At 36.3% G+C, this 27,137-nt stretch overlaps 4 protein-coding genes and 1 long non-coding RNA gene across 5 annotated transcripts; all 5 read right to left on the bottom strand.

Annotated features, from left to right (window-relative positions):
- Nucleotides 1-370: 370 nt before the first annotated feature.
- tas1r2b (taste receptor, type 1, member 2b) lies at nt 371-4,132 on the bottom strand. The gene is given in 6 exon segments (NM_001104723.1): nt 371-1,296; nt 1,984-2,104; nt 2,237-2,443; nt 2,557-3,279; nt 3,363-3,660; nt 3,969-4,132. Coding segments are annotated over 6 exon segments (2,439 nt in total).
- Nucleotides 4,133-6,611: 2,479 nt separating this feature from the next.
- On the bottom strand, nt 6,612-11,144 carry tas1r2a (taste receptor, type 1, member 2a). The gene is given in 6 exon segments (NM_001104858.1): nt 6,612-7,540; nt 8,846-8,966; nt 9,167-9,373; nt 9,581-10,306; nt 10,423-10,720; nt 10,966-11,144. Coding segments are annotated over 6 exon segments (2,460 nt in total).
- Nucleotides 11,145-13,955: 2,811 nt separating this feature from the next.
- Nucleotides 13,956-15,623, bottom strand: LOC101155274 (taste receptor type 1 member 1-like). The gene is made up of 2 exons (XM_078949921.1): nt 15,392-15,623; nt 13,956-15,323 (listed from the first exon to the last, which is right to left on the bottom strand). The coding sequence occupies exons 1-2, from the start codon at nt 15,468-15,470 to the stop codon at nt 14,401-14,403; spliced, it is 1,002 nt and encodes a 333-aa protein (XP_078806047.1). The 5' UTR covers nt 15,471-15,623; the 3' UTR covers nt 13,956-14,400.
- A 732-nt stretch (nt 15,624-16,355) lies between these two features.
- Nucleotides 16,356-17,162, bottom strand: LOC144993951 (taste receptor type 1 member 1-like). Its single transcript, XM_078949986.1, has one exon. It carries the CDS (start codon nt 17,160-17,162, stop codon nt 16,356-16,358), a length of 807 nt encoding a protein of 268 aa, XP_078806112.1.
- A 4,044-nt stretch (nt 17,163-21,206) lies between these two features.
- On the bottom strand, nt 21,207-24,775 carry LOC144993927 (uncharacterized). The gene is made up of 3 exons (XR_013657224.1): nt 23,882-24,775; nt 22,183-23,359; nt 21,207-21,688 (listed from the first exon to the last, which is right to left on the bottom strand). It is a non-coding gene; the product is annotated as an uncharacterized LOC144993927 (long non-coding RNA).
- Nucleotides 24,776-27,137: the final 2,362 nt, after the last annotated feature.

Below are 27,137 nucleotides of genomic sequence, written 5' to 3'. Positions count from 1 at the left end.
AATAAAAAGACATAAAACAAATAGGAAATGCAATAATAGCTTTTAAATATTTTACAATATATCTGAGAAAAACTAGTTATTTAAATATATTTTTGTGTTTCAGATTTAATTCTTAAGAATTAAAGAATGAGCCAAGGCTCATTTAACATTTTTCAGAGAAGTCCCACGGCGTTTTGCACAGAAAGGAACCACGTCATTTAGGCACAAATGTCACAGAGAAACCATTGCAACATATTCCCAAGACTCATAAGATGAAAAGGTTGTTTTTACTCATTTCTAACAATGTTTCCAAGGTTAAAGAGTTATCTTCTCAATAAGGTTCATGCTGAAGATAAACAACAAGAAAATTGTTCAAGCACAGAGGGCAGTTCTACTGACTGATTGTTTTGGTATAGTTCTGAATGAGACTTTGGAAATATTGCTGTGTGTTTTTATTGGGTTGAAAAAGGATGATGTAACATTTTGGAAGGAAGTACCCGACCAGGAAATAGTACAGACTCAGGAGAACAGTGACAGCATTCAGAGTCTGGATGTACTTTCCACGGTAAAGCATATATACAGTTATGAAGATGGTCCAGGTGAAGGTCAGTAGGAGGAGGGAGAAAGTTATCGCTTTGGCCTCGTTGTAATTTTTTGGGAGGTCTTTTGCCATATAAGAGAAAACAAAGCAAAGACATGCAAACGATATTGGTAAAACAAGAGAACAAGAAGTTGCTTTAAGATTCATGTAGCAGAAAAGCACTATTTGCTCTGGGCGCCAGGATGTTTCATTGTAAGGTCGTGGAGGGTCATAGGAAAAGGTGAGAAGTAAGACTGCCTGAACAACAAATGCTGCGCTGATGAGCAGCCATTGTCCATGATATTTTTTCCACCAGATGAGGAGACTGGGGAACTTTGCAGAAATTCTGAAGATACAGACAATCTGAAAAGAACGAACTACAAAACATGCCAAACAGACGGTATAGAACCAAATAAATGGGAAATACCTCAAGATGCAAGAAGCAGGTGTGGGCAGACCAAAGTGAAAGAAAACACTAATGCTACACAAACCGAGGCAGCCCAGAATCAGGAAGCACATTGGTCCTCCGGCAGATCTGACTACAGGTGTGTTGTAGTTGATGGAAAAGAGAACAGACACACTTAGCGTGAGGCCCACTATGACCCAAGTGGTGACCATGATTGCTATTGCAACAGTGTCTGTAAGTTGTATGTACTCAAGCTGACGCAGATTGCACGATGTGCTTCCTTCCTCAGACCACTCTGTGCTCTTGCAGAGGACGCACTTGTAGGGATTTTCTGTCAAAGAGATAGAACACCAGAAATTAAGTCTGAATTTGCAATGACAGCTGACACTTTAAGAAGGTTTCCGCATACTGGAACCTACAGTAAAGTCCTACTCCCTTCATCTTTTGATCTATTGTAAAAGCATTCCCAGTGGTCTTTTTATTTATGAATATGCTGTTTTCAGCAAAATAAATAAATAAATTTCAGGGACAGATTATGCAGAGCGGCAGGAGTTTCATTAGAAATGTTCCGCTGAGTTAGTGCGGGCAAGTCTGCCTCAATTTCCCATCTGTTCTCTCTACTGCCAGCTTACATCCCCTCATACCCCCAATCTAACATTACTGGTGCAACAAAGATGGCAAGTTATATTGGAGCTATCCAGCCATACAGTTTTTAGCCAGATGCCAGTTCAGGTGAGGAAAACAAACACGCACATGGATCTATTCATCTACAAGTGGATTCATCAAAATAGAGCAGAGCAGGGAGCTTTTGGCCAGCTCAGCTTATTATCTATATCACAAATGAGCTCATTTTCAAACAGCATTTTTTTGTCACAATGAATTGAATAAAGAAACATTGGAAATGAAATTTTAAGCTTAATTATCTTTATATATGTCCCCCATAAGAACAATGCCACAATAACCTGTTAAAAACTCAATTTTCATCAGAGTGGGTATTTAAGTCATAGTACTTGATTACCTTCAACATTGACATATGTTCCAGCAGGACAAATTTCACAGGTGAAGCAGCATTTATGGATTCTGTTTTGTATTCTCGCATATCCTTTAGAACATTCTGGAGAACAAACAGATGCAGGCACCTACACAGAACAAACAGCAGCAGTGAAAAGAAGCTCAACAAAAACACTCCTTAAGAATCCTTTTTTTTATTTTGACATTTTTATGCATGTCATTTAGTGTAATATGAACAAAATAGGAGTAAAAATACATACTTCCCCATCTGTATGCCAATTAATTTTGGAGATGTTGATGAAGAAAGTGACCGTTGGGTAAAAACTGTAAAGTCCAACTTCCTCTGCATCACCACTGCTGTTCCAGAAAACCAGAGAGAACAGTCCAGACCTGAGGACACCGTTCTCGTCGAACAGAACTGTGCGGTTCAGCAGGGTAAAATTGGACTTCTGGATCTCTGCTAAAACCTGATGTCAAAAGGAGAAAAAAAATCTTATTTGACCTAGACTGACCAATGTGCCAGAATAATGCTTAAGAATAGTCTGAGTTTTAGCCCAAACTGACTTAATTTCAAACTTACCATGTTTGGGTAGACTATGATGTTGTTACATCCAGCTGTGCCACATTGTAAGACCTTGTGTAAGGCGTGAGCAATGGCATACACAGCAGAATAAACAGGGTAAGAGAAAGATGGGTCCGCATCAAGGATGTCTTTGGCCCTCCAAGTGTCCCAGTTAATAACTTGATTACAAAATTTCTGTGGCTTATTTTCCGGATATCGGCTTTGGGTTTCGAAAGAAGTGATGAACTCACTGAAACCAGCTATTGTCAGAGCAGGCTGAGACAACCCAAGAACAGTTCCAATGTTCCTGATTCCATTCATCTTGAGGAGCCTTTTCTTCAGAGACCATGTGTCAGCTGCTATCCAAACCTTATTTGTAACATTTAGCTGAACAGCAGATTCAATGAGAGCTTCAGCAGCCACTTCTGACGCAAACACAATAATGACGTTTATCCTTTGATCTTCAATGTTTTTGAAGATCTGAGAATAATCTGTGTTCTGGTTGACACTTTTGGTGTAAGCCAGGCATATCTCTGTCGTCTTTATCTTCCTCATGAACAGCTCCAGGCCGTCGTTGGCATAAGCATCATCGCTGTTTAAGAAAGCAACCCAGCTCCAGTTGAAGTGTTGCACCATAGTCACAATCACATCTATGACGTCTTTATTAGGGTTCCCTGTTCTTAAGAAAGATGGGTACTTCACTTTACTTGAAAAAACGGAACTTGAAGAACCGTAGCTGACCTGCATGAAAGAATAGAGATGTAATTTATAAAGCAAAAAAACATAGAAATAAGACTGTCTTGTGTGATCAGAAGACGACCTACCACAGGAATGAGGTCCGGCATGAAGAACGGGGCTACAGTCATTGCCTGGTTGCTTGTGAAAGGACCGATCACTGCTATCACTTTATAAACTTTGTCGTTTGGTTCTGCCCATGGTTGGATTGAACCATTGACTGACATGAGCCTAAAAACTCCAGGAAAGCTGAGTGCGTCTGAGCAGTGGTCAAACATCTCGTAACCAAGGGACACATTTGGAAGAAGGCTGGTGGAGTTGTTGATCTCCTCCACAGAGAATCTCATCAACTGAAACCGCCGATAATTCGAGGCACTAAACTGATGGCTGAGGAAAAGGAGAAGTCAGGACTGCAGAATGGACAGTCAGAAAATTTGTAAAAACTATTTTTGTGCACTGCTGTGGAGGTTTAAATACAAAAATAATCGAAATGCACTAAAAAATTGTTCACAAAAAAAAACAAAAAAAACAAAAACAATCGAAATGTAAATAGAAAATGTTTAATTTCAAAACTTTAATGCAGCAGAAAGAGGACTTTACTCCAAAAGTGCTTGCAAATGTGAGAATGAGGTCATTCATGTGCTCTTAACAGTAATCAAGCTAAAAGTATCACTGCATTCGAATTAAAAACTCACCTGGAGCAGTTGATGGCTTCGGGTCTGTCATGATGAACTGTGTCACTGGCATCATGAATACCAAAAAGTCCACCAATTATAAAATCCCCCTTCAGATTAAACTCTGACCTACACTGAGTCAAAAATAATCCCAGCAGGCACAGGGAAGCAAGAAAGGGTTTCATTCTTGCAGTTGGAACCCATCTGTTGTGTGATCCTGTTCTCCAATGAAATTTATCATTTACAGATCCATTAGATTTGGTTAGGCTTTGTTGTCTTCTTCATGCATCAGGAATACTGTGACATTTGACAAATACTTACCTGTAAAAGGCTGGAGGATGCTAACAAATCATTATTCAAAAGAGCTTTTTCATTTTTCTAAAATAAAGTTCACCAAAAAAAAAAAAATATTCTCTGAGACCACTGCACAGTTGAAAGTATTAATTAGGATTCCAAGAAAATAAAATGCATTTTAGAGCTCTTTTTTTGTGGTTAAAGTGGGATCTTTTGTCTTTAAATGGCAAATTTAAAAATCCCCTCCAATGATTCATTCTTCAACATAAGAAAAAAAAATCTCCTTCATTCTAGTGACCAGAAAACTATGAAAAAAGTTCCAGAATGTAAGTGTTCAAAACTCTATTAAATCAAAGCTATTAAAAAAAGTTGAATCAAATTTGTATTACATTTTCCATCTAATCAAATATACTGATAAAGTCAGATGTTTCAGTTCAGCACCCCTGTCAACTGCAAATTCCTCACCTTTTGTTTACATTCTTAGACACTGATGGGGGAGTAAGTCATTTGAAAAGTCGAAAGAAACATAAGAGAATTCAAGGGAAAATGTATTTGTTTCTCTTTATTTTAAAATGTTTCTTCTCTTTATATCCCACCCATAGTTCACTGCGGATTCTTTTTCTCTAAAGCCACACACATTATTCCATGAATGTATTTCCCTTTCTCTTTTAAGCATCACAAACAAATCCATGCAAACAAATTCAGCTGAAGAGAAATTATTTAAATACAAAGATCCCCTCCTTTTACAAATAATCTCCGCACAATTTAACACAAGACCACACGGGCCATCTGTGAGAGAAAAATTTGCAACGACACGGCAGATGAAAGTGATTTAAGACCAATATTTGAATCCACGTCATCACCTGGTGGAAGGATGGAACATATGGTCATGCTGGAAGAGTCAAGGTCTCGCCAATCTTTAACCCTCGTGCTATCCTATGACCCCACCTTACATTGATGTATCCCTACCATGACAAAGGTGGATAAAGGTGAAGAGGATTTTATGTAATCCATGGACACCAGTGAAGATCACAAATTATTGAAGAAAAAGGTTCAGCGCATTGTCTTGTGGGGTCCAGATGACCCAACAATATATCCACGAATTTTGAAAAAACAAGTAGTTTTTGTGTAACACATAACATATGCATACATTAAAGCGCTAACAGGCCATGACATTAAAAGCAACTCGGGTGTGTTCAATTTTTGATAAATAATTGTGATAGTAAACCATCATCACAGCAGTGTTTTTTTTATTAATCATTAATAATAATTATTAATCAACAGATTCCCTTTATGTTGAATCATCACACAAATCTCTGAAATATAAAAGAGACCAAAACGTTATAGTGTTTACAAAAGATCAGCATCGGGCTCTGAAAAAAATCCTCTTTTGAAGGGGGGTACCAGACTCCTGGCCTCAAGGGACGGCATCCTGCAGATTTGTTAAAAAACCAGCTGCTGATTACTTTGATTAAGCCATTTTGCCAATAAGAAGCTACAACGGGAGGTCAGTTTTAATGTGTGTAGGACACTGAAGCTCGAGGACTAGAGTTTGACGCCTGAGCACATACTTTGATTTCAGTGTGGTCTATAAAAATGTCAAAAGAATCGACGGTAATGAAAAAGAAAGGGGTTACTCTGTCATTTCATTGAGTTACTTTAATTGTAACATTATTTAAACAGGATAATTCATACATTTTGCAATTTTTTTTACATAACACAAAATAAGCTATCACATTTGAATTGTACATCAACATAAAAATACTATCTATTTCTAAAACTTTACATGTAATAAAATTAGCAAGATACATTATCATTCAATGGTTTACAAATAGGAACAGACATAACCTATAATAAGTGACATTTACATTATTCAGTTTTTCCTCTGCACAACAGCTGTGTTGAAGATGACATCACTAAAGAAGTTATTTTCACGAGCTCCTTTTCCTACCCGGATTAAGACAACTTGATCTCTGAAGCACTGGCCTTCGCTCCTTGTAGGCTGTTTCTCACTTTCATACTCATGAACGTGGGGAATTGATCATCTCTAGGATTGGGAGGGGGCTGATGCTCAGAGAGCAGGTTGTGGAGGAATACTCAAAGATGCGTGAATAGAGCAAAATACCGCTTTCTGGGTGTTTTTGTGAGAAATTAACATTTTAATTTGGTTAAAGGAACAAAGAAAAAGATGGTTTTGCATGATACAAGCCATTTTAATAATAAAAAAGAAGGAAATGTCATCTATTAAAACTTGTTTTGCACTAATGGTACAATATAAAAACACTTCCTCTAAAAATAAAAGCTGGAATTTCAAACTGAACAAAAATTACTTTTTTTTTTTTTTTTTAGTAAAGGTGTAAAAAATCCCACCTACTGGCTAATTGTTTTGGTGTAACTCTGAATAAGGCCTTGAAAGTACTGCTGTGTGTTTTTGTCGGGTTTAAAGATAATGATGTAACATTTTGGGAGGAAATACCACAACAGAAAAGAGTACAGACTTGATAGAACTGCCAGAGCATTAAAAATCTGGATGTATTTCCCGCGATAAAGCATGTACTCGGTTATAAAGATGACCCAGGTGCAGATGAGAAGGAGAAGACAGAAAGTTATCGCTTTGGCTTCGTTGTAATTTTTGGGGAGATCTTTCGCCATGTAAGAGAAAATGAAGCAAAGACAGCACAGTGACACAAGTAAAAACAAAGAAAAACAAGATGCTTGAATGTTCAAGTTACAGCTGAGTATTATTTGCTCTGGATACCACAACATTTCATTGTAGGGACGTGGAGGATCACAGCAAAAGCTAATGGTAAGTGAGAGTGCCTGGAACATGAACGCCGCGCTGATGAGAAGCCACTGTCCGTGGTATTTTACCCACCAAATGTGGATGTTGGGGATTTGTGCAGATATTTTGAAAATGCAGACAATCTGAAAAGAGCGCACCACAAAACATGCCAAGCAGACGGTGTAAAACAAAATAAACGGAAGGTATCTTAATACACAAGAAGAAGGTGTGGGAACACCAAAGTAAAAGAAAACACTGATGCTACACAGGCTGAGGCAACCAAGATTCAGGAAGCAAATCGGTCCTCCGGCGGATCTGACCACAGGTGTGTTGTAGTTGATGGCGAAGACAACAGACACACTTACTGTGAGGCCCAGCAGGAGCCCCTCCAAAACCATGGTTAACACAGCACCAATGTCTGTCAATGACACATACTCCAGCAGCCTTGGGAGGCATGATGTACTTCCTTCTGCAGCCCACTCGGTGTCTTTACAGCTGATGCACTTGAAGGGATCTTCTGTTTAAAAGCACAGACAGACAGTTTGTTGATGAATGAAAGACTACAACAGAATTACATTTTCTTAAATTTCTTAGATAACAAAACATAGTCTAACAACTATAACAATAATATTAGTTGCAATAATAATAATAATAATCCATTTCATTTGGAAGCTCAGAGGGGGTATGATATAGAGAAGGAAAGAAAGAGGTCTTTAAGGTAAAAAGGAAGATGGGGTTCTGGAGATGATGCTGGCAGCTGAGTTTTGGACCAGTTTGTGTTTATTGAGGGGTTTTTTCAGGTAGATCAAAGAGTGTATTGCAGTAATTGAGATGAGAAGTGACATGTCTGTGAACAAGAACAGAAGCAGAGCGGACAATAAGGGAGGGATGAAGACGATAAATATTTAATAAGTAAAAATGGGCTGACCCAGCAACTTTATTGATATTAGACTGAAAAAAAGGATGAACTGTCCAGGATGACACTCAAACTCTTAACCTGCAGAGAGGGAGAACAACAAGAAATTCAGTTTTATCCCTAATGAGTTTAAGGAAGTTTAAGGTGAACCAGTTTTTGAGTGCAGACAAACAAGAGGAGGGATGAAAGGAATCAGGTTTACTGGACAAATAGAGCTTGGTGTCACCTACAGAGAGAATAGAGCCTGTGGAGGGGGTGGAGAGAGATATGGCGTCAAAGGCCGGACTGAGTTGGAGGAGAATGAGGATAGTGAGGAGGCCAGAATCTTCATCAGAGCAGTTTCAGTGCTGTATAAGGGACAGAAACGGACTAAAAAGGTTTAAGAAGATTATTTTGCTTTAACCCTTGTGCTATCCTATAGGGTCAAGATGACCATTGACGTGTTCTCCCTACCATGACAAAGGTGGATAAAGGTGCAGAGTATTTCATGTAATCTATGGACACCAGTGAAGATCACAAATCATTGAAGAAAAAAGGTTCAAGGTCTTGTGGGTCTAGATGGCCTCACTCCCAATGTTAAAGTGCCTAGGATAGCACAAGCGTTACATGATCATGAAGTTGGGATGAGTCTATTTTCTCTAGTAGTTTGGAAATGAAGGGAAGGTTAGAAATTGGGTGAAGGTTATTCTGTGCTATAACAAAATAAAAAGGTAAAGTAGTGCAGTCAAAAAAACACAACCATCTAAATTACTGATTACACTCAATGTTTTGTGATGGAAGGTGTGGATTCTCTGTCTAATTGAAGGGGAAAAAAAAGCGATTCCTATTCTTTTTTAGCCTTCTTTTCACATGAAAAATGGAAACTATTCTTTCAACAAATCTTTTTTCCCCAAAAAACCAGTTTACCTGAAATATTTACGTAGTTATTAGTTTTACAGATTTCACAAGTGAAGCAGCATTTGTGCATTCCATTTGGCTTTTTTGCATATCCGGCTGGACACTCTGGGGAACACAATGAAGTCGGTACCTGCACAAAATCAGAGGGAAGGTTGAGGGACATGGAGAACTTGTCTCCAGAGAGCAAACAATATATACATAATTATAAGAGATGAAGAAAAACAGTTATTTTTTAATTATTTTGAAACTAAGCCCAAAATGACAACAACCTAGATCAACACTGCACAAACATTATCTTCACGTTTAAAAATTACTAGAAGAACTACTCACCTCTCCATTTGTGAACCACTTAATTTTGGTCTTATTGATGGAGAGATGGATCGATGATTGAAAATGATAAGAGCCGACTTCCTCTGCATTCCCACTGCTGTTCCAGAAAACTACTGACAAGGATCCAAATTTGGGATCCCCATTCTCATCAAACTGCACAGTTTGGTTTAGCAGGGTGAAGTTGGATTTCTTCAACTCCTCCAGAATCTGTCACAGTTTATTCAAAAAGGCAGATATATTTTCATGAGAGTGCAATCTTTATATAATTTTTGATAAAAGATCAAATTCTTGATAAAATGTCAGTAAATACGGTATTAGTTGCATACAAACAATTATCAAATTAAAATGCTTTTGCCTTTAACACATAATTCATAACCAAGAAAACCTTCTTCTTTTAGGAGTAATTATACTCACCATGTGTGGGTGAACTGTAATATTTTTATGGCACCTGTCAGAACCGCACCTCAAAGTGTTGTGTAGGGCATGTGCAATGGCATAAACAGCAGCGTAAACGGGGAAAGAGAAAGATGGATCGGCATTAAGAAGAGTTTTTACACTCAGGTTACTGCAGTTACACTTCTGATTACAAAACATTTTCTGTTCTGTGTCTCCACCGTCTGTCTGACTTATTGCAGAATAGATAAAATCAGTAAAACCAGGTATGGTCACAACTGGTTGAGCCACGCCGAGTACCGTCCCGATATTTTGGATTCCATTCATGCTCGGCAGCTTTTTGTTCAAGGACCAACCATCGTCTGCGATCCACACCTTATTTGTGACGTTCAGCTGAACTGCCGACTCAACAACAGCTTCAGCATAGACTTTTGGAGCAAATACAACAATGACCTTTATGTTCTGTTCCTCTATCTGCTTGAACACTTGTAGGTAATCTGTATTAACGTTGATTGCTTTGTAGAATGCCAGGCAGATTTCACTGTCTTCAATCTTGTTTTTAAACTGCTCCAGCCCATCTTTGCCAAAATCATCATCACTGTATAAGAAGGCAACCCAGCGCCAATTAAAGTTCAGTATGATCCCAACAATGGAATTTATAACATCTTTGTTAGAATGCACTGTTCTCAGGAAAGAGGGATAAAGATTTTTTTTGGAAAACACTGAGCCGGAGCATCCATAACTGACCTATTAAAGAGAAAGGAGAGAAATTGGTTTTTAGTTGTTACAACAAATTCTACTTGGAAACATAAAAAAATTTCAAAGTATTTTTTTTTTCTAAAATACAAAAAAACAATATTTACCATAGGAAAGAGATTTGTCATGAAAATAGGGGCTATGGAGAGGGCATGAGTGCTTGTGAAAGGACCAACCACTCCAATCGCGTTAGGCAAACCCGTGGAAGCGTCTTCCCAGGGTCGGATCAAGTCATTGACTGAGAGGAGTTTGAAAATCCCTGGAAAGCTGTGTATATCCGAGCAGTGGTCAAACATCTGATAGCCAAGAGATATGTTGGGCAAGAGGGAGGAGGAGTTGTTGATTTCCTCCACAGAGAATCTCATCAGCTGAAACCTCCGATAATTTGGGAGTATGAAAAGTTTACTTTGGAAGAGAGAAAAAAAAAGACAAACAATACTTTGCATGTGCCAAATTGCAAAAATATTTTAAATTGAAATAATCAAATTAATGCAACATTTATAAAAGTATAGGACACAACAATATAAATTCAACATTCTACTTTTGTTGGAAACCTCTTCATTTCATATATTATGTCTTCTCTACAACGGTTTTTTGAAATCATTAACTTTAAATGGATAGATGTAATATATCATTTATGACAAACCCACCTGGAGCAGTCGATGGCTTGTGGTCTTTGAAAATTAGCTGCGGCGACATAATGAATGTTAAAAAGTCCACCTATCAAATAATCTCCTCTCAGATGAAACTCTGAGGTCTGAACGGTGCTCTGAGTTGCAGCCTGCAGGAAACCCTCAAACAAATACAGGAGAGTCAGGAAGACTTTCATTTTGGTTCTTTGAGTTTATATGTCTTCTGTGAAATCTAAGAGCTTCAGTTTCAGCTTTTATCCAGCTGAAGGGCATTTATGATAGTTAAGCCCCATCATTTCCATGCTGCTGGAACTAAAATGAGTATTAATAAAATTCTTTGCAAAGAATTTACAAATCAGTATGCAAAAGAATTACAACCGCTGTTGTTCTGACTGACAGGGTTCAACAAACATAACAATAAAATCTCTTTGACATGGACAAAGTTAGACAGATGTGATGTAATCTCTGGGTCAGAAATTTCAAAATATTACAAACTCTGGTCAAATTTTGAAAAATGTACATACAATTCCAGGAACTTGCATTAATTCTCTTAAATTGGGCTAGCACAACCACTCGATCTAATACAAACGTATCATACGAATAATTAATCCGGCTAAATGTTTGGCTTTGTTGGCTCGTTTTTATTAGAACTCAACCGTGACAGAAAGAGGTTTTTCACATAATTAATGAAAAAAAAATGTTTTTACATTGACAAGGATGCAACAGGAGTTTATTTTAGAAAAACAGAATCAAACAATATTTAGAGAACTTTGTAACCACACCAAATCCAGATTTGAAAGATCAGAACAAAGGAGAGTTCAAAATTACTTAAAAAAACATCTATCAATAAAGCAAAGTTATGTTTCTTAGATATTAAATTGTAATGACTTCACATCAGAGGCAGAGTGCAACAAACCAAGAAAACCAAAAGTCAAACTGATAAAATGCCCATTGAGACAACTGTGTTGCAATATTGGGTTACATAATTAAATCTGAACTGAATTTAATTGTTAAAGTCATAAATAGAAACTGTCGGACTAACAACAGCTGGTGGCAGTGGGCAAAAACCTCCAACCTCCTTACCTTAGTCAAAAAACTGTTTTTGTATATCTTGAGTGTGTCACATCTGTTGAATTTAAAACAATATATACATTTTAAATCTACAAAGACATTGAGAAAAAAATAGAGAAAGCATTTAACAATAAAACCACCCACTTTTTTTTAGTATTTTTTCATTTGGCATCCTGTTCATCATTTCACAGTTCAGCACACATACTTTACATCTCAATGAGAAAAGAAGAAAAAACAATTTAATCGACAAAAAAAGATCAACAATAAGAGAAATAAAAACTTATAATGTAATTGATGTGCTTCAGATCCACAAAGCAGGCATATGTGGGGAAAAAATAAGATTTTGAAAACATTTTTAAGTTAGGCATTATTTTGTGAATACATATGTAGCCTATATTTCAATCAATCAAACAATTTATTATTTGCATAGCACTTATTACAGCAGAGGCAACCAAAGTGCTTAACATAAAACCAAATAAAATCTGAAACAATATGATACAATAAAGAAACAATAACAATACAAAACAATTAAATCAAATGTACAATAAAAGCAATAAAACAATGAAATAATAAAAGTTAATAAAATTAACAAAATTAACACGCCGGCCCACTAGATCCACTCACTGGAGTAAAAAGATGAGTTTTCAAAAGTGTCTTAAACTTACTGTGATAAACTGATGACAGAAATAAGAAAATGATGACAGCTCCACACACCTTCCTATAACTTGTTATTGAACGCCTGGATTCTCTTAGATAAACTGAGAACTATTGATAAATCACACTTTCTTTAAATACATAAAAAGATGGATTGTTTAATGGTGATGCAAACACGACAGAAACAATGACAATAATGTTTTGTAGAATATTATTGTCTGGCAATATTTAATGAGGAAACGTTTGTATTTTGTTATTTTTTTTGCTGGGATACATTTGACACCGTAAATCTGGGTCATGACTTTGGGGCGACAGTGGCTCAGGTGGTTGAGCGGGTCGTCCAATGATCGAAGGGTTGGCGGTTCGATCCCCGCTCCCACCAGCCAAAATGTCGTTGTGTCCTTGGGCAAGACACTTCACCCTCCTTGCCTCCAGTGTGGCTCCACTGGTGTATGAATGTCCCAGTGATGGTCAGAGGGGCCGTAGGCGCGAAATGGCAGCCACGCCTCTGTCAGTCTGCCCCAGGGCAGCTGTGGCTACAAACATAGCTTACCATCACCAAGTATGAATGAGGAGTGAATGAATAATGGACATAATGTAAGCGCTTTGGGTGTCTTGAAAAGCGCAGAAAAATCCAATCCATTATTATTATTATTATGACTGATTAAAATTCAACTACATTTTGCTAAATACATTTTGACTTTAAAGCCACTTACAATCTCTCTGACATGAAAACGTTTCACCTTTGCAACATTCTTAGGAGATGAAGCTTCATGTGAAAACCCTTGTGTTAATTTCAGAGTATAAACCAAGAATAAAAATATTCATAGCATGATGAAAACTACTTTTAAATGTTTATTATTTTTATTTAGCAATTATGACAAGGGCGCTTTTTTGCACATTTATTAGAGCTCAAAATTGCATCACCAGATATGTGTCAGTAAAATTTGTCTCTGACATTTCAAAGGTTTAACACAAGCAGAAAAGATTTTTTTCCTTCGTTGTCTTAACACTTTCTTCTTGCCAATTTGTAGAAGTCTTTCAGAAACATTTTAGCAAATTCACTTGAGGATACTATATTTTCTATTTGCATGTGTGGTCTCCTGTTTTGTGCATGATCTCACAAGAACACCCGTATTTCATGTTCATCAAAGCAAACATGCAAAAGGGGTTGTACACACTGATTTGCATTTTTCACGATGCAATTCAGTTTGTAAACCAACTCCTGTATGTTTTTGCCGGGCTGTCATTTTAGCACCTATTTTAACTTGTAAACTATTATTAAACTAGGCACATAAAGCGTAAATAATGCCCAGATATTTTTTTTAATGTTGCATTTATTTATTTAAAAAATGTATTGCTCCTTTAAAAAAAAAAATTACATTAGAAGCGGCTGGATAGCTTAGTTGGTTGAATGTAAGTCTGGCATGCGGAAAATCAGAGTTTGATCCACTGAGCTGGGCCCTTGGGCAAATGTAGCCACAACAAAACCCTAACTTTGTGTCCCCAATTGGTGGTCCCCAGGCCAGATAAAATACTGGCATCTGGTGTAAAAATCTCTGCAAACCACCAGCAAATCTGATATGCTGTGGCAACCCCTGAAGGGATAAACCGATATGGGAACTACAGTTAGCAGAAAAAAGTCTAAATTCCAAAGTAAAAGGTACTCAGAAGGCTTAAAGCCATCAGCTTCATGTCAACAACCACTCAGAGTTGTGTATTTATCATCTACTGGCTACATGACCTGGTATAGGACTGAATGAGATCTTGAAAGTACTGTTCAGTGTTTTTTTCAGGTTTGAAAAGGATTATGTAACATCTTGGTAAAAAATACACAAGTAGTAAAGAGTAGAGACTTAAGAGTGTTGCCACAGCATGACTAACATCAATGTTCTTTCCATCAAGAACATGAGCGAAAGTTCCAAAGCTAATCCAGATAAGGATCAGTAGAAACATACAAAAGGTTATTGTTTTAGCTTCATTGTAATTTTTTGGAAAGTCCTTTCCTGCGTATGAGAAACAAAAACAAAGAAAAACCATTACAGATATTAAAATAAATGAGATGAGTGAGTCTGTTTGAAATTTTTTAAGATCACAAACGGTTATATTTCTATCACAGTAATATTTCTCTTTTGTTGGAGGCTCAAGGGAATAACGAACAATAAGTAAAATGGCCTGGAGGAAAAATGCAGCAGAAATAAATATCCAGTGTAAATTATATTTAGTCCAAATCCCTGAGATATTTTGGAACTTTGCTGATATTTTGAAAACAAAAGCAATTTGAAAGGAGCGCATTAAAAAACACGCCACACAAACAGTATAGAACAACAGAAATGGAAAATACCTTAAGACACAAAACGCAACACTGGGCTCACCGAAGAAAAAGAAAACACTGATGCTGCACAGGCCAAGGCATCCTAAAATTATGAAACACATTGGACCTCCAGCAGATCGGACAACCGGTGTGTTGTAGTTGAGGGCAAAGAGAACAGATATGGCTACAATGAAGGCCAACAAGATCACGGTCCCAGTCATGATAACTATAGCCGTAGGATCGCTGAATTTCACGTACTCCAGCTGCAGTTCAATGCATGATGTATTTCCCCCAGCAGACCACTGTGTTTTGTTGCATTTGATGACGTTATAAGGATCTGGTGACATAAATGCCAAAGCATTAGTTTGTTGATTTTATCATCTAAGAAAAAAAAATTGAACTTACCTGTAGTGTTCAGGTGAGTTCCGTTGGGACAGATTGTACAACTGAAGCAGCATTTGTGGACTCCTTCCTGTTTTTTCATATATTCATCAGGACATTCTTTAGAACAAAAGGATTCAGGCTGCAAGACATAAAACCACAATTATAAACCAATAGCTGAGTAACAAGATAAAAGTACTTACATCAATACAAATTTTCAAGCCGCCGTCAAAACTAACGTCGCACTTTACTTCAAAATTTCTAACTAACCTTAAAAATTTGGTATAATGTATTCTATATTTTGTTACTCTTATAGAAAGTAATTTCTGTCCAATAAAAAGTGCTGTTTATTCTTACAAATATGGACCTAAAGTCAAAGAATACTTTTTTCTGTCCTGTAAACAGTATACTAGTGAGAGAGGAAGGAAACCTTGCCTTTTTGTCTCCATGCCAATGGATTTTAGACTCGTTAATGTCAAAGTTATGTTTTGGGTGAAATGTATAAGAACCGATCTCTTCTGCATCACCGCTCTCATTCCAGAAAACTATGGCATAGGGTCCAAACCTGGGGTCACCATTTTTATCAAAATGAACTGTCTGGTTTAAAAGTGTGAACTTTGACTTTCTAAGTTCTTCCAGGACCTATGGAACAAAAACAATAATCTGTCAAAATTCAAGTGATCTGTCAGAATATTAAAACACTTTAAGCAAATGTTTATATTTGTTATTATGAGGTAAAGAAAATAAAGTCAAAGTTTGTCTGATGACACATTACAGAGAATCTCAAAACTGTAAAAATTGGCAATGGAATCAAGACATTTTTAAATATCCTATTTGCTGATATTCTCTTTGGATTTACACTTTACACATGTGCTAAAATGCTGAAATATAGGAAAACATCAGGTGAAAAAAAGTAAAACAATGTAAAGAAATATAAACTTTCATTAGTCTGAGCAAATCTATTTATTTTTTTGTGGTTGTCACTTTTTTAAAGACAGTAAAGACATCTTTGCTTCCTTACCATGTGTGGGTAAAGTTTGATACTCTTGTTGCAGCTGCCAGCTCCACACTGCAGCACTGCATGTAAGGCATGGGCAACGGCATATACAGCAGAGTAAACAGGAAAATTAAAAGAGGGATCTGCTGTAATGATATCTTCAGCGCTCCCGCTGCTGCAGTTACAATTCTGGTTACAAAATGGATCATGATCTGGATTTTCACACTGATTTTGAGCTTTGAAAGAACTAATAAAATCATCAAATCCCGGGATTGTGATTTTAGGCTCGGCAATCCCAAGAATAGTCCCAATATTTCTGATTCCTCTTTCTTTAGGGAGCTCTTTGTGAAGAGACCAGGCATCCACTGCTATCCACACCTTGTTGGTAACATTTTGTTGGATGGCTGACATAATGAGTCTTTCAGCTGTCCACTTAGTTGTAAAAACAGTTACAACGTTTATCCTTAGAGCTTCCATCTGTTTGATCAGTTTAGTATAATCTGTGTCCTCTTTGAGACCATAACTGAATGCCAAGCAGATTTCAGTGTCCTTTATCTTTTTCACAAACAGATCCAGGCCATCTCTTCCATAATCATCATCACTGTAAAGGAAAGCCACCCAGGTCCATTTGAACTTTTCCAAAAAACTCAAAATTATTTCTATGAAGTATTTATTAGGATGCACTGTTCGTAAGAAAGATGGAAAATTCTGTTTCCTGGAGAAAACTGAACTGGAGGCTCCATAACTAATCTGTAAAACAAAAAATAACACCAGTTCAAAAGAAAAACTAATATGCATTTTAATTTAATGATTTAAAAAATAATTTTATGAGAATAACAAACAGGAAAGCAGACGTACCATTGGAACAAGGTCCATCATGAACAGTGGTGCAACAGTCATTGTTGTGGTGCTTGTGTCTGTACCCACCACTGCAATCACTTTAGAGAAGTTTACAGATTCTTTCCAAGGTTGAACTGAACCATCAACAGACATCAGGCTGAAAATACCTGGAAAATTCTTTGTGTCTGAGCAGTGGTCAAATATTTCATAGCCAAGAGTCACATTGGGTAGTAGACTGGTAGAATTATTGATTTCCTCTATAGAGAATCTCATCATCTGAAACCTCCGGTAACTTGACAGTGAAAACTCTTGACTGTAGACAGGAAAAGTGCTACAGATTAATTTATTGATATTTTCTTATTTTTGTTGTTCTACACAGATTCACCGTAAGTTAAAAAAAAAAAAAACTTAAGTTCAACAACAAAAATCAATTAAATGACCTTTTCAGAACACTATGATATTTTCTTCAGATTACATATTTTAGTAAATCTTACCTGGAACAGATGATGGCTTCTGGGATGTTCTGATGGAGAGTTGCACTGACATGATGAATATCAAAAAGTCCACCAAGCAGGTAATCTCCTTTCATTTTAAACTCTGAGGTTTTGGGGATGCATTTAGTCTCTGCATGCAAGTTACAACACAGAAGACACAGATAAACAAAGATCAATGTAAACATGGCTATAGCTGTTGGTACGCTAACGTGAATTCCTGGTCAGCTAGAGACTCCCTTTCCTAACAGACTCCTCTGAATGAATGAGCTTCTGTTAGAACAGAAATTACCTACATTTGGTATGATGTCATAAAAACAGTTATAGTAAAAGAATAACATGCAAATTTTTTTGCATTTATTTCCTGATAAAAAAGAGTTCCTGAAGAGAAGAGGGATTAAGTGTAGGTCCATTTGACCAGAAGCACAAGAATTTAGTCCTTTTTAAAAATGACAAAATGGGCAGTTTGTGTGCAGAAAGTTTATGAAAAAACATCAAAATTAAAAAAACACAACAACAAATAACTGTAGCGAGGTGCCTCTGTGTACACATGGCTCATGCAAATTGAAAAACTTTGACCAAAATTATAGATCCTCAGGCAATATTCAAAGCTGAAGAGCCTCTTTGTGTTTGCAAATATTCTATGGTTAGTGTCCTCAAAAAGCAACAGAAAAACTACCTGCCGAAATGATAACCAGCTACTTCTTTTTCTGACAACTTTTACTTTGCAAAAGTGACGCAAAATGAGCATTAATGAAAATGTGTTGCCATACTGTTTCCTTTTTGTGTTAAATGTTTAAACCGTGTACAGTCAGGACCACAAATACTTGGACAGAGACACATTCTTTCTAATTTAGTTTCTGTAAATTACCACAGTGAATTTTAAATAAAACAACTCAGATGCCATTGAAGTGCAGACTTTCAGCTTTTATTCCATGGGTTGAACAAAAAGATTGCATAAAAATGTGAAAAACTAAAACATTTTTTAAACACTATCCCTTCATTTCATGGGCTTGTAAATAATTGGACAATTGACTTCCATGCCATTGCATGGGCAGGTGTGGGCAATTCCCTTGTTATGTCATTATGAGTGAAGCAGATAAAAGGCCTGGAGTTGATTAGAGGACTCGTGCTTGCATTTGGAAGATTTTGCTGTGAACAGACAACATGCAGTCAAAGGAGCTCTCCATGCAGGTGAAAGGAGCCATCATTAAGCTGAGAAAACAGAAAATGATGTTTCTGTATGAGGGGCCGTATAAGACATTATTTATTCTGAACCATTCACATTCATACATTCTTGCTCTCACAGTCATATATACTCTCTTTCGCATACATATATTCTCTTACGCATCCATATATTCTCTCTCTCACATTCATACATTCTTGCTCTCACAGTCATATATACTCTCTTTCGCATACATATATTCTCTTACGCATCCATATATTCTCTCTCTCACATTCATACATTCTTGCTCTCACAGTCATATATACTCTCTTTCGCATACATATATTCTCACTTGCACATCCATATATTCTCTCTCTCGCATGCATATATATTACTTTACACATACATACATTCTCACTCTCATTGTCACTCTTAAAAAAGAATGTATGTATGTGAAAGACAAGTATATATGTACGTGTGAGGAAGAGTTTATATGTGTGTGTGAGAGAGGAGTATGCATGAAACGGAAGTGACTTTGCATGAAAAGGAAGGCACTTTGAATGAAAAGGAAGGCACTTTGCATGAAACGGAAGGCAGATGATTTCTCGTGCTCTGATTGGACGAGAGGCCGCCACCTCCCATTTTGAACAGACGCTAACATGAACCAATAAGAAGGCCATCGGAACCTTAAGAAATATTTTATCTTCACCTCAAGTGGTCACAAATCTGTCTGCATCTCTAGAGACACAAAGGAATGTCTCAAATACCAATAATGGTAAAAGAAGTGCCACCGAAACAGAAAATCCGTATCCACCTTATTCCTAGCCCCCATGAGCCTTTGCGTGAATTATGGGCGACACTTCCTGTAGACGCCGGAACACGCATTTACATTAAATTCCTCTTGTTTTCGATCCATAACTACATATAAATGTGGGAAAACCAGCTGTCATTTCTTAAAAAAGGCAACGGTGAGGTGGAGATGAAATATTTGTTAAGGTTCCGATGGCTGCAGGACCCCCGTGGTTCCTTCTTGTCGGTTCGTTTTTTTAAAAATAAACTTTATTAACACTATCTTGCACATACAAAATACCAAACACAAAACTCCACTGTGTGCAGAATACAATCTTCACGTTCGCCATGAGAATGAACAAAAAAAACATAATGATAACCATGTAAAACAGGTTATGCAAAAAGATAACAAAAATAATAAGGCAAAGGAATCTGTTAAAGTTTCGGGAGAGACCATGTTTCAACTGTTCTGACAGCTTTTTTGTAAGTGGAAGATTTAATACTGTTCACATACAAAAGCATTTCTTTCTGAAAAACATAAAACACTGTTTTTTTGTTGGCATATTTACACTTGTGTATAAAGTATTTAGCCATAATTATAAGTAAATTAACTACATATATTTTTTCTGCATTAAATCTTCCTTGTGTAAAATATCCAAAAATAATATGCTCGTAAAATAGTCTATAATCTTCACATAGATAAGTTCTTATAAAATGTATCACATCTTTCCAAATTAGTTGAGTGAAATAGCAAAACCAAATAAGATGAGGCACAGTTTCTGGTGAGGAATGACAGAATGAACAGTTTATGTCCAGATCTTTTTTAAACTTAGTAAAGAAATGTTTCACTGGATAAAATTTGTGAAGAATTTTGAAAGAAATTTCTCTGATTTTATTGGTGATGAAATACTTTTGTGGCAGGGTCCAAACCTTTTCCCACTGAATTCTACATCCAAAGCTGTTCCAGTATGAGATAACATATGGTTTTGTGGCAATCTCATTTTGAAACAGAGAAAGGATACTTTGATTATTACTGCTAGCTGAAAAACATACCTTTCCACACCACAAGTCTGTTAATTTGGGATTTCTTGCTTGTTCATGTTAGCGTCTGCGCTGTAATCCCTAGCGAGTTGACTGAACTTAAAAATTATTGTGTAACAGATTACGCTACAGTTGACTTAAAAGTTTTAATAATATAACTTAACATTTATTAAAATTCATATTGTCAGTTGGCTTAAATTTGTATTATTTCATATAAAAAATATTAAGATTCCTCAACTTATAAAAGAGAGATTATTTACTTAAAGTTTTTAATATTTTCCAACTAAAAAACACTTTAACTAACTATATTTTTATAATATTACTCAACTCATAAAATATGTAAAATTCACTCAAATGCTTTATAAATTCTCTAACTCATTAAATGTGTAGCATTGAAAATATTTAAAATTCTTCAGTTTAAAATGTATTCTAAACAGAGATAGAGATGATATTGCCCCACTACATTTTAAAAGCTAACATTGATAAAAACCAACAAACGTGAAGGCCACACAATAGTGATTGCTTAATACACTTTTTTTAATTGCTCTTTAAAAAAAAAAGCACAAATATCAAGAGGATGAAGAAACAATCAGTGCAATAAAACTGCATTATAAGAGTGCCACACAACATATTGACAAAAAGAGTTGGTGTTGTATTGTACGGCAGAAAAAGCAAATGATCACAACAAAACACATTAGTTACATAACACTTAAACCAACAAATAGTCCATTCTGGAAGACTCACTCAACGAAACATTCTTCAGCGTCAATAAATGTCCTTTCAGTGGTTTGCTCTCCTCAAGGCTCAAGACAGCATTCTGAATAAATATGAAGGCAAGTTCAAGTTTTTTGGGGTGCTGTAGGTCCAGAGCATAGATGTCCCCGAAGAGTTAGAAGAGATTAGTCAGCCAGATGTGTGGGACCACTGACGGCAGCATCAGGAGCATCACCACGACAACTGAGAAGATACCCACAGAAGTGTCTGTGAGGTCTGGTATTCTGGAAAATACAAAACAAAAAACACAGATGAGTTCAGACCCTCAAAGATATTCATCACACTAATGTCCAAAACTGACATTACTGCCATCTGTCAATGGGAATCTTTTCATGCTAACATTCTGTTAGCTTTTAATCAACTGGCTATGATGTTTTAAGGACCAACTCCAATTAAAATTGTGTTTTTAAAAAGTTCTTTAGCATTTTTCTGAAGGAGGACATTTATAAAAATAATTTAAGACTAAAGCTTCATTTTTCTTTATTCAAATAATGATGGATCAGGAGCAGAAAAGGTAAACGAAAAGGTTCCCACTCCTTCCAATCAGGAGTCCCCGATGTTCGCCTTTCATCTTCCGTCTCATTTTTAAAACCATTTAAAAATATCACTCAGTTTACAAACTACAAACAATTGCCATATTTATTATGTCACTCAATAAAATCTCAATCAATATTAAAGGATTAGTGAAAACCATTGACAGGGAGTCGTGTGCACTTACTGTACAGGTCTTGAAGAAGTTGGAGGCATCTTCATGCAGATAAACAGGAAGTGCAAGGAAGACAAGTGCCCGTCTCATGTTCACGTCATGCTGGTCCTAAAAGAATAAAAAGAAATATCCATTACCATTGAAGCAAATGCAGAGCAAACACTTCCAATATTTATTTAAGGAACTTTAAGAAATAACAAAATGATACCTTTTCTAGATGTCTATTTCTAGTAAGAGGACAATACAGTGTTTATGGCATGATCCACTTCAGGTCAAAGACCCAAAGTCATTTTTAAGGCAAGTTACACCTTGGCTTCTTACAGCTGTTTACAAATGATTTGTTATCCGTTTTTGAATTATGCACATTAGAAATTCACCTGGAGGTCATAAATCCTAACCAAGCTGGCCAGTTCCTGTCTGTTTTGGTGGACTTAGTCTCAGAAAAAGGCAGCTTTAAGTTACACAAACATGTAAAAACTGCACAATTTCCTCTGACTGCATCTACTCTACATAAATCCATTTCAGATCTTGACAGATGAGTTTTCATGGTTTCAAATGATGGAATGGTGCTAATGCAACATCATTTTATTATTGTAATATACTGTCATAAAGACATGACAATATTCCAAAGTGTCTCCACATACATGGCAGTGGAAACACTTTGGAATATTGGCTATGTAGTACTGCAGTATTATATGTAGTACTGCATAGTGCCAAAGTAACAGAACACAACTTGCACCTCCATTCCATTGTGCCACCTTCAGCCTGCAATCTAAATATGTTTAGTTAAATTGTAAATAATTTCAACTCTATTTAGACCTTTGGCTAGTTAAAATGTGCATAAATGTTTCCATGCTGCCGTATAAATCTAATAATGGTAATAGTTCAGGATGAATATATTAAATAAGTATAAAACTCACCCACTGACACCTATTATTTTGGTGAAATGGTGACTTTCTGGTGAAATTTCTGAAGTTCAGTATCTGAAAAAGTCCAAAAGAGATTTTTCAATGTTAAAAAATGTTTCAATTATATTCTGATCAAAAAATATTTATTGCACTACACAACCTATTGCATTTTTTGTTTTTTTTAAATAGCTCTAGACAAATAACTGATCAGGAGACAAGTTACCTGGCTGGCCTTGGCGTCTACCTGGAGGTGAAACACTGAACACTCTGTAGTTCGGTACCTGAACACAACACAAGGACGTTGATTAATTTATTTTTACAAAAACCTTTTTTATAATGGAGATCAGTGATTTATAAAAGCTTAAAGCTGCATTCAAAACCCAATGCTTCCATGTAGCAACCAGGCTTAAAACTGTTGGCGGTAGCTCCTCCCACACAACCGTTAGAGGCTTTGAGTGACATTTTTGGACAAATGTCCAGCAGCAAACTTTAGCCACAGACAGAGGCCTCCAACGCGAATTTCACACGCAGATCACGTTTAGTGTGATTGCAGCATAACAGATCATTTCTACCTCTGAAAAAAAAAAACTCATCACTGTCGTAACTTACGGGCAGAAATGCATTTTGGGTTTGGCTCGCCATACGTCTGCTATGACAAACTAATCATGTATACATTGCCACATTAAGCTCTAAAACAATCGTAACACACATATGTTTAAACAACAGTAAACCACATTTACGGTAGTATAAGAGCATTTTTAAAGCATTCATTCAAAATAAACCATGAACGATACTTAACTTACCAAATTAAATCAGGGCTGAAGACAAGACGGCACCATCAGCGATGAGGCGGATGGAAAAAAAAACCCGAGGTTGGGGCGTCTTGAAGCGGGACGAAATCGCAACGCATTGGAGAAAAATAAAATGCTCGACTTTCAATTTCAAACGTCGCATACTCGCATTCGGCAAATCCAACATGGCCACCTGAGCTAACGTTGAGAAAACGAAAGACCCTCCCACCAGTACGTGATGACGTCATGACGCTACTTCAGGGATCTTAAAATTTTTGAGTGCTAGATACAAATAAGCTTTAAAATATTTAGCACTGTTATGTTAAATTTGAAAAAATCTTTTTTCAATGACATTTAAGTTGTGTAACCTTAATAGTTATGAGTCAGTACAAGTGTTAGGGTTTACAGTGTGTTCAAAATGGGAGGTGGCGGCCTCTCGTCCAATCAGAGCACGAGAAATCATCTGCCTTCCGTTTCATGCAAAGTGCCTTCCTTTTCATTCAAAGTGCCTTCCTTTTCATGCAAAGTCACTTCCGTTTCATGCATACTCCTCTCTCACACGCACATATAAACTCTTCCTCACACGTACATATATACTTGTCTTTCACATACATACATTCTTTTTTAAGAGTGACAATGAGGGTGAGAATGTATGTATGTGCAAAGTAATATATATGCATGCGAGAGAGAGAATATATGGATGTGCAAATGAGAATATATGTATGCGTAAGAGAATATATATGCATGCGAGAGAGAGAATATATGGATGTGCAAGTGAGAATATATGTATGCGTAAGAGAATATATGTATGCGAAAGAGAGTATATATGTACGTGCAAGAGAGAATATATGTATGCGAAAGAGAATATATGTATGCGAAAGAGAGAATATATGACTGTGAGAGCAAGAATGTATGAATGTGAATGGTTCAGAAAAAATAATGTCTTATACGGCCCCTCATATTTCTGTGTTGTTGTTGCATGATGGCTTCAGCCTTTTTGACTACTTAGAAACCTTTAGTTGGAAGTCTTTATAATAAAAATAAACTGTTTACTTCCTGTCACCAACAGCTGTAAAAATGATTTTAATATCGGCGGTACAAGCTAAGATGACTGCATAGAATAATCCAGAATAAGGTCTTGTAAGTATTGCGGAGTGTTTTGTTCAGGTTTAAAAACGATTATGTAACATTTGGAAATAAAATCATTAAATAAGAGTACAGACTTAAGAGCATTGCCAAAGCACTGAAAATCTGAAAGTACTTTTCACGATAAAGTGTGTATCCGGTTGCAAAGAAAATCCATATAAGGATCTGATGCAGCATACAAAAAGTTATTGCTCTGACTTCATTATAATTTTTGGGAAGATTTCTTCCTGTATATGAGAAAAAGAGAGTAATAAGCCACAATATGAACAAGAAAACACAGGAGCTTAATGACGCTTTGTGGTTCTTGAAAAAATATCACCTGAGGATATATTTGTCTGCGTCCCAAAATGTGTCAGGGTACGGCTCTGGGTGGGGAAAAAATTACTGCCAGAAATAAGTTGGACAGACCTGAATAAAAAAGCTAAGGATAAGACAGGAACCGTGATACTTCTCCAATAACTGAATTGGTAATTTGACAAAATTTTCTTTCCAAGATAAAGTGTGTATCTCGTTGCAAAGAAAATCCAGATAAGGAACTGCTGTAGCATACAAACCATTATTGATTTGAATTGGTCATTTTTGGGAAGATTTCTTCCTTCATATGAGAAATAGAAAGTAAGAAGCCACAATATGAAGAAAAAAGCACAAGAGCTTAATGATGCTTTGGGCTTTTCTTTGAAAATATTACACATGAGGATATATTTGTCTGAGTGTCAGGGTACGGCTTTGATACTGCCAGAAATAAGTTGGGCAGCCTGAACAAAAATAAATACAATGGAGATGATAAGCCATGATCCGTGACACTTTCTCCAATAACTTTGTAGAATTGGTAATTTGGCAAATATTAAAAAAAAAGTGCACTTCAAAACATGCCAAACTGAACCAAACAAAAAAATCAGGTGTAGCTCAGCATGCAGGAAACATTTCTGGGTTCTCCAAAAAAAAAAAGACACAGATGATGCACAGGCTGACTCAAACATTTTTTATGATTTATGGGTATTTTTGAAAACCTGTTAGTTTGCTTCATCAAAAAGTCCTTGTTACCTTCTGAAACCTCATGTGTAAAAGCAAAACACTAGACCTATTCATTTTCTGTCCATTCCTTTTCCGTAATCTTTTGCATCTTATACATGCATGCCAAAATTCTGTTTTACAAATAGAAAAACTGATCAGAATATGCACATCTTGATGTTGTGTGATTGCATGACACTTGCTCCATTCATTCTCCACAGTCTTTTGCATCAAATGTTTCCGTTTTTTCTGAACAAATAAAAAAAAATAAAAATGTTTTTTTGGAATCCAGGTGATGCATATTAACGTAGCATAAGGTATAACTAACTGTACAATTTCCTCAGCACATGATCAATGTTTGCATTTTTATATATTTACTGCTTAAAATGTAATTGTTCAAAACGGCAAGAAAGAAAAATGTTGATTAATGACTTTGGAATTTTAATTACATTTTTACTTTTTTTTTTAGAGCCAACATCTTTCTGTGTGCTTGTTGTTGTAGACTAATTAGGGAAATTTCACCTTTATTCTATTGGGATTTTTTGTTTGTTTGTTTTTTGAGGTACACATAGTCCCACTCTGTCTATTTTTTCTCTCTTTTAAATATTTAAAATAAGACTTTTGACCAATTTGTTATAGTTTATAGATTTATCTGAAAGAAGTTAAGGGTGGTCCTCCATTAGTGCTTGCTATGATGCTCGGTTTGTGCATGGCTGTTTTATGGTTTGACAATCTTGAATCTTAAGGTAAAGAAAAATACATCCAACATTGAAGAAAATGAAGAGTACTTTATGGTGGTCTTAGATTTCCTAGTAAATATGAGACGGAGGCTACACGAAGAAATTTCACTTCCCATCTACCTTACTTTTTGCCAACTTGAATTATTTCTTACCACATAGAGCAGGGGTCGGGAACCTTTTTGGCCAAGAGAGCCATAAACGCCACATATTTTTAAATGTAATTTCGAAAGAGCCATACAATAATGTAGTGTCTCTTTCCCACACTGAGGCACGGAGACTTAACCTCTTTTAAGGTTCTTTATTCTGGTTACTGTAGACCACAACAAACGCCGTAAAATTAATTCAGCAACTCCTGAATCTCTCCTGTCGAC

This window comes from Oryzias latipes, chromosome 7 (genome assembly GCF_053564925.1).
Source record: "Oryzias latipes strain Hd-rR chromosome 7, Olatipes_Hd-rR_3.1".
NCBI classification, from domain to species: Eukaryota; Metazoa; Chordata; class Actinopteri; order Beloniformes; family Adrianichthyidae; genus Oryzias; species Oryzias latipes.
Note: the sequence above shows the minus strand (reverse complement) of the source record. Positions and strands in the feature narration are given on the sequence as shown.

Bases quoted from the DNA above. Each gene is read 5' to 3' on its own strand.
- LOC101155274 (XM_078949921.1), bottom strand. From the start codon at position 15,470: ATGAAAAAACAGGAAGGAGTCCACAAATGCTGCTTCAGTTGTACAATC. The intron at 15,324-15,391 runs GTAAGTTCAATT...TTATGTCACCAG, and splicing joins AACTCACCTGAACACTACAG to ATCCTTATAACGTCATCAAA.
- LOC144993951 (XM_078949986.1), bottom strand. From the start codon at position 17,162: ATGCATATTAGTTTTTCTTTTGAACTGGTGTTATTTTTTGTTTTACAG.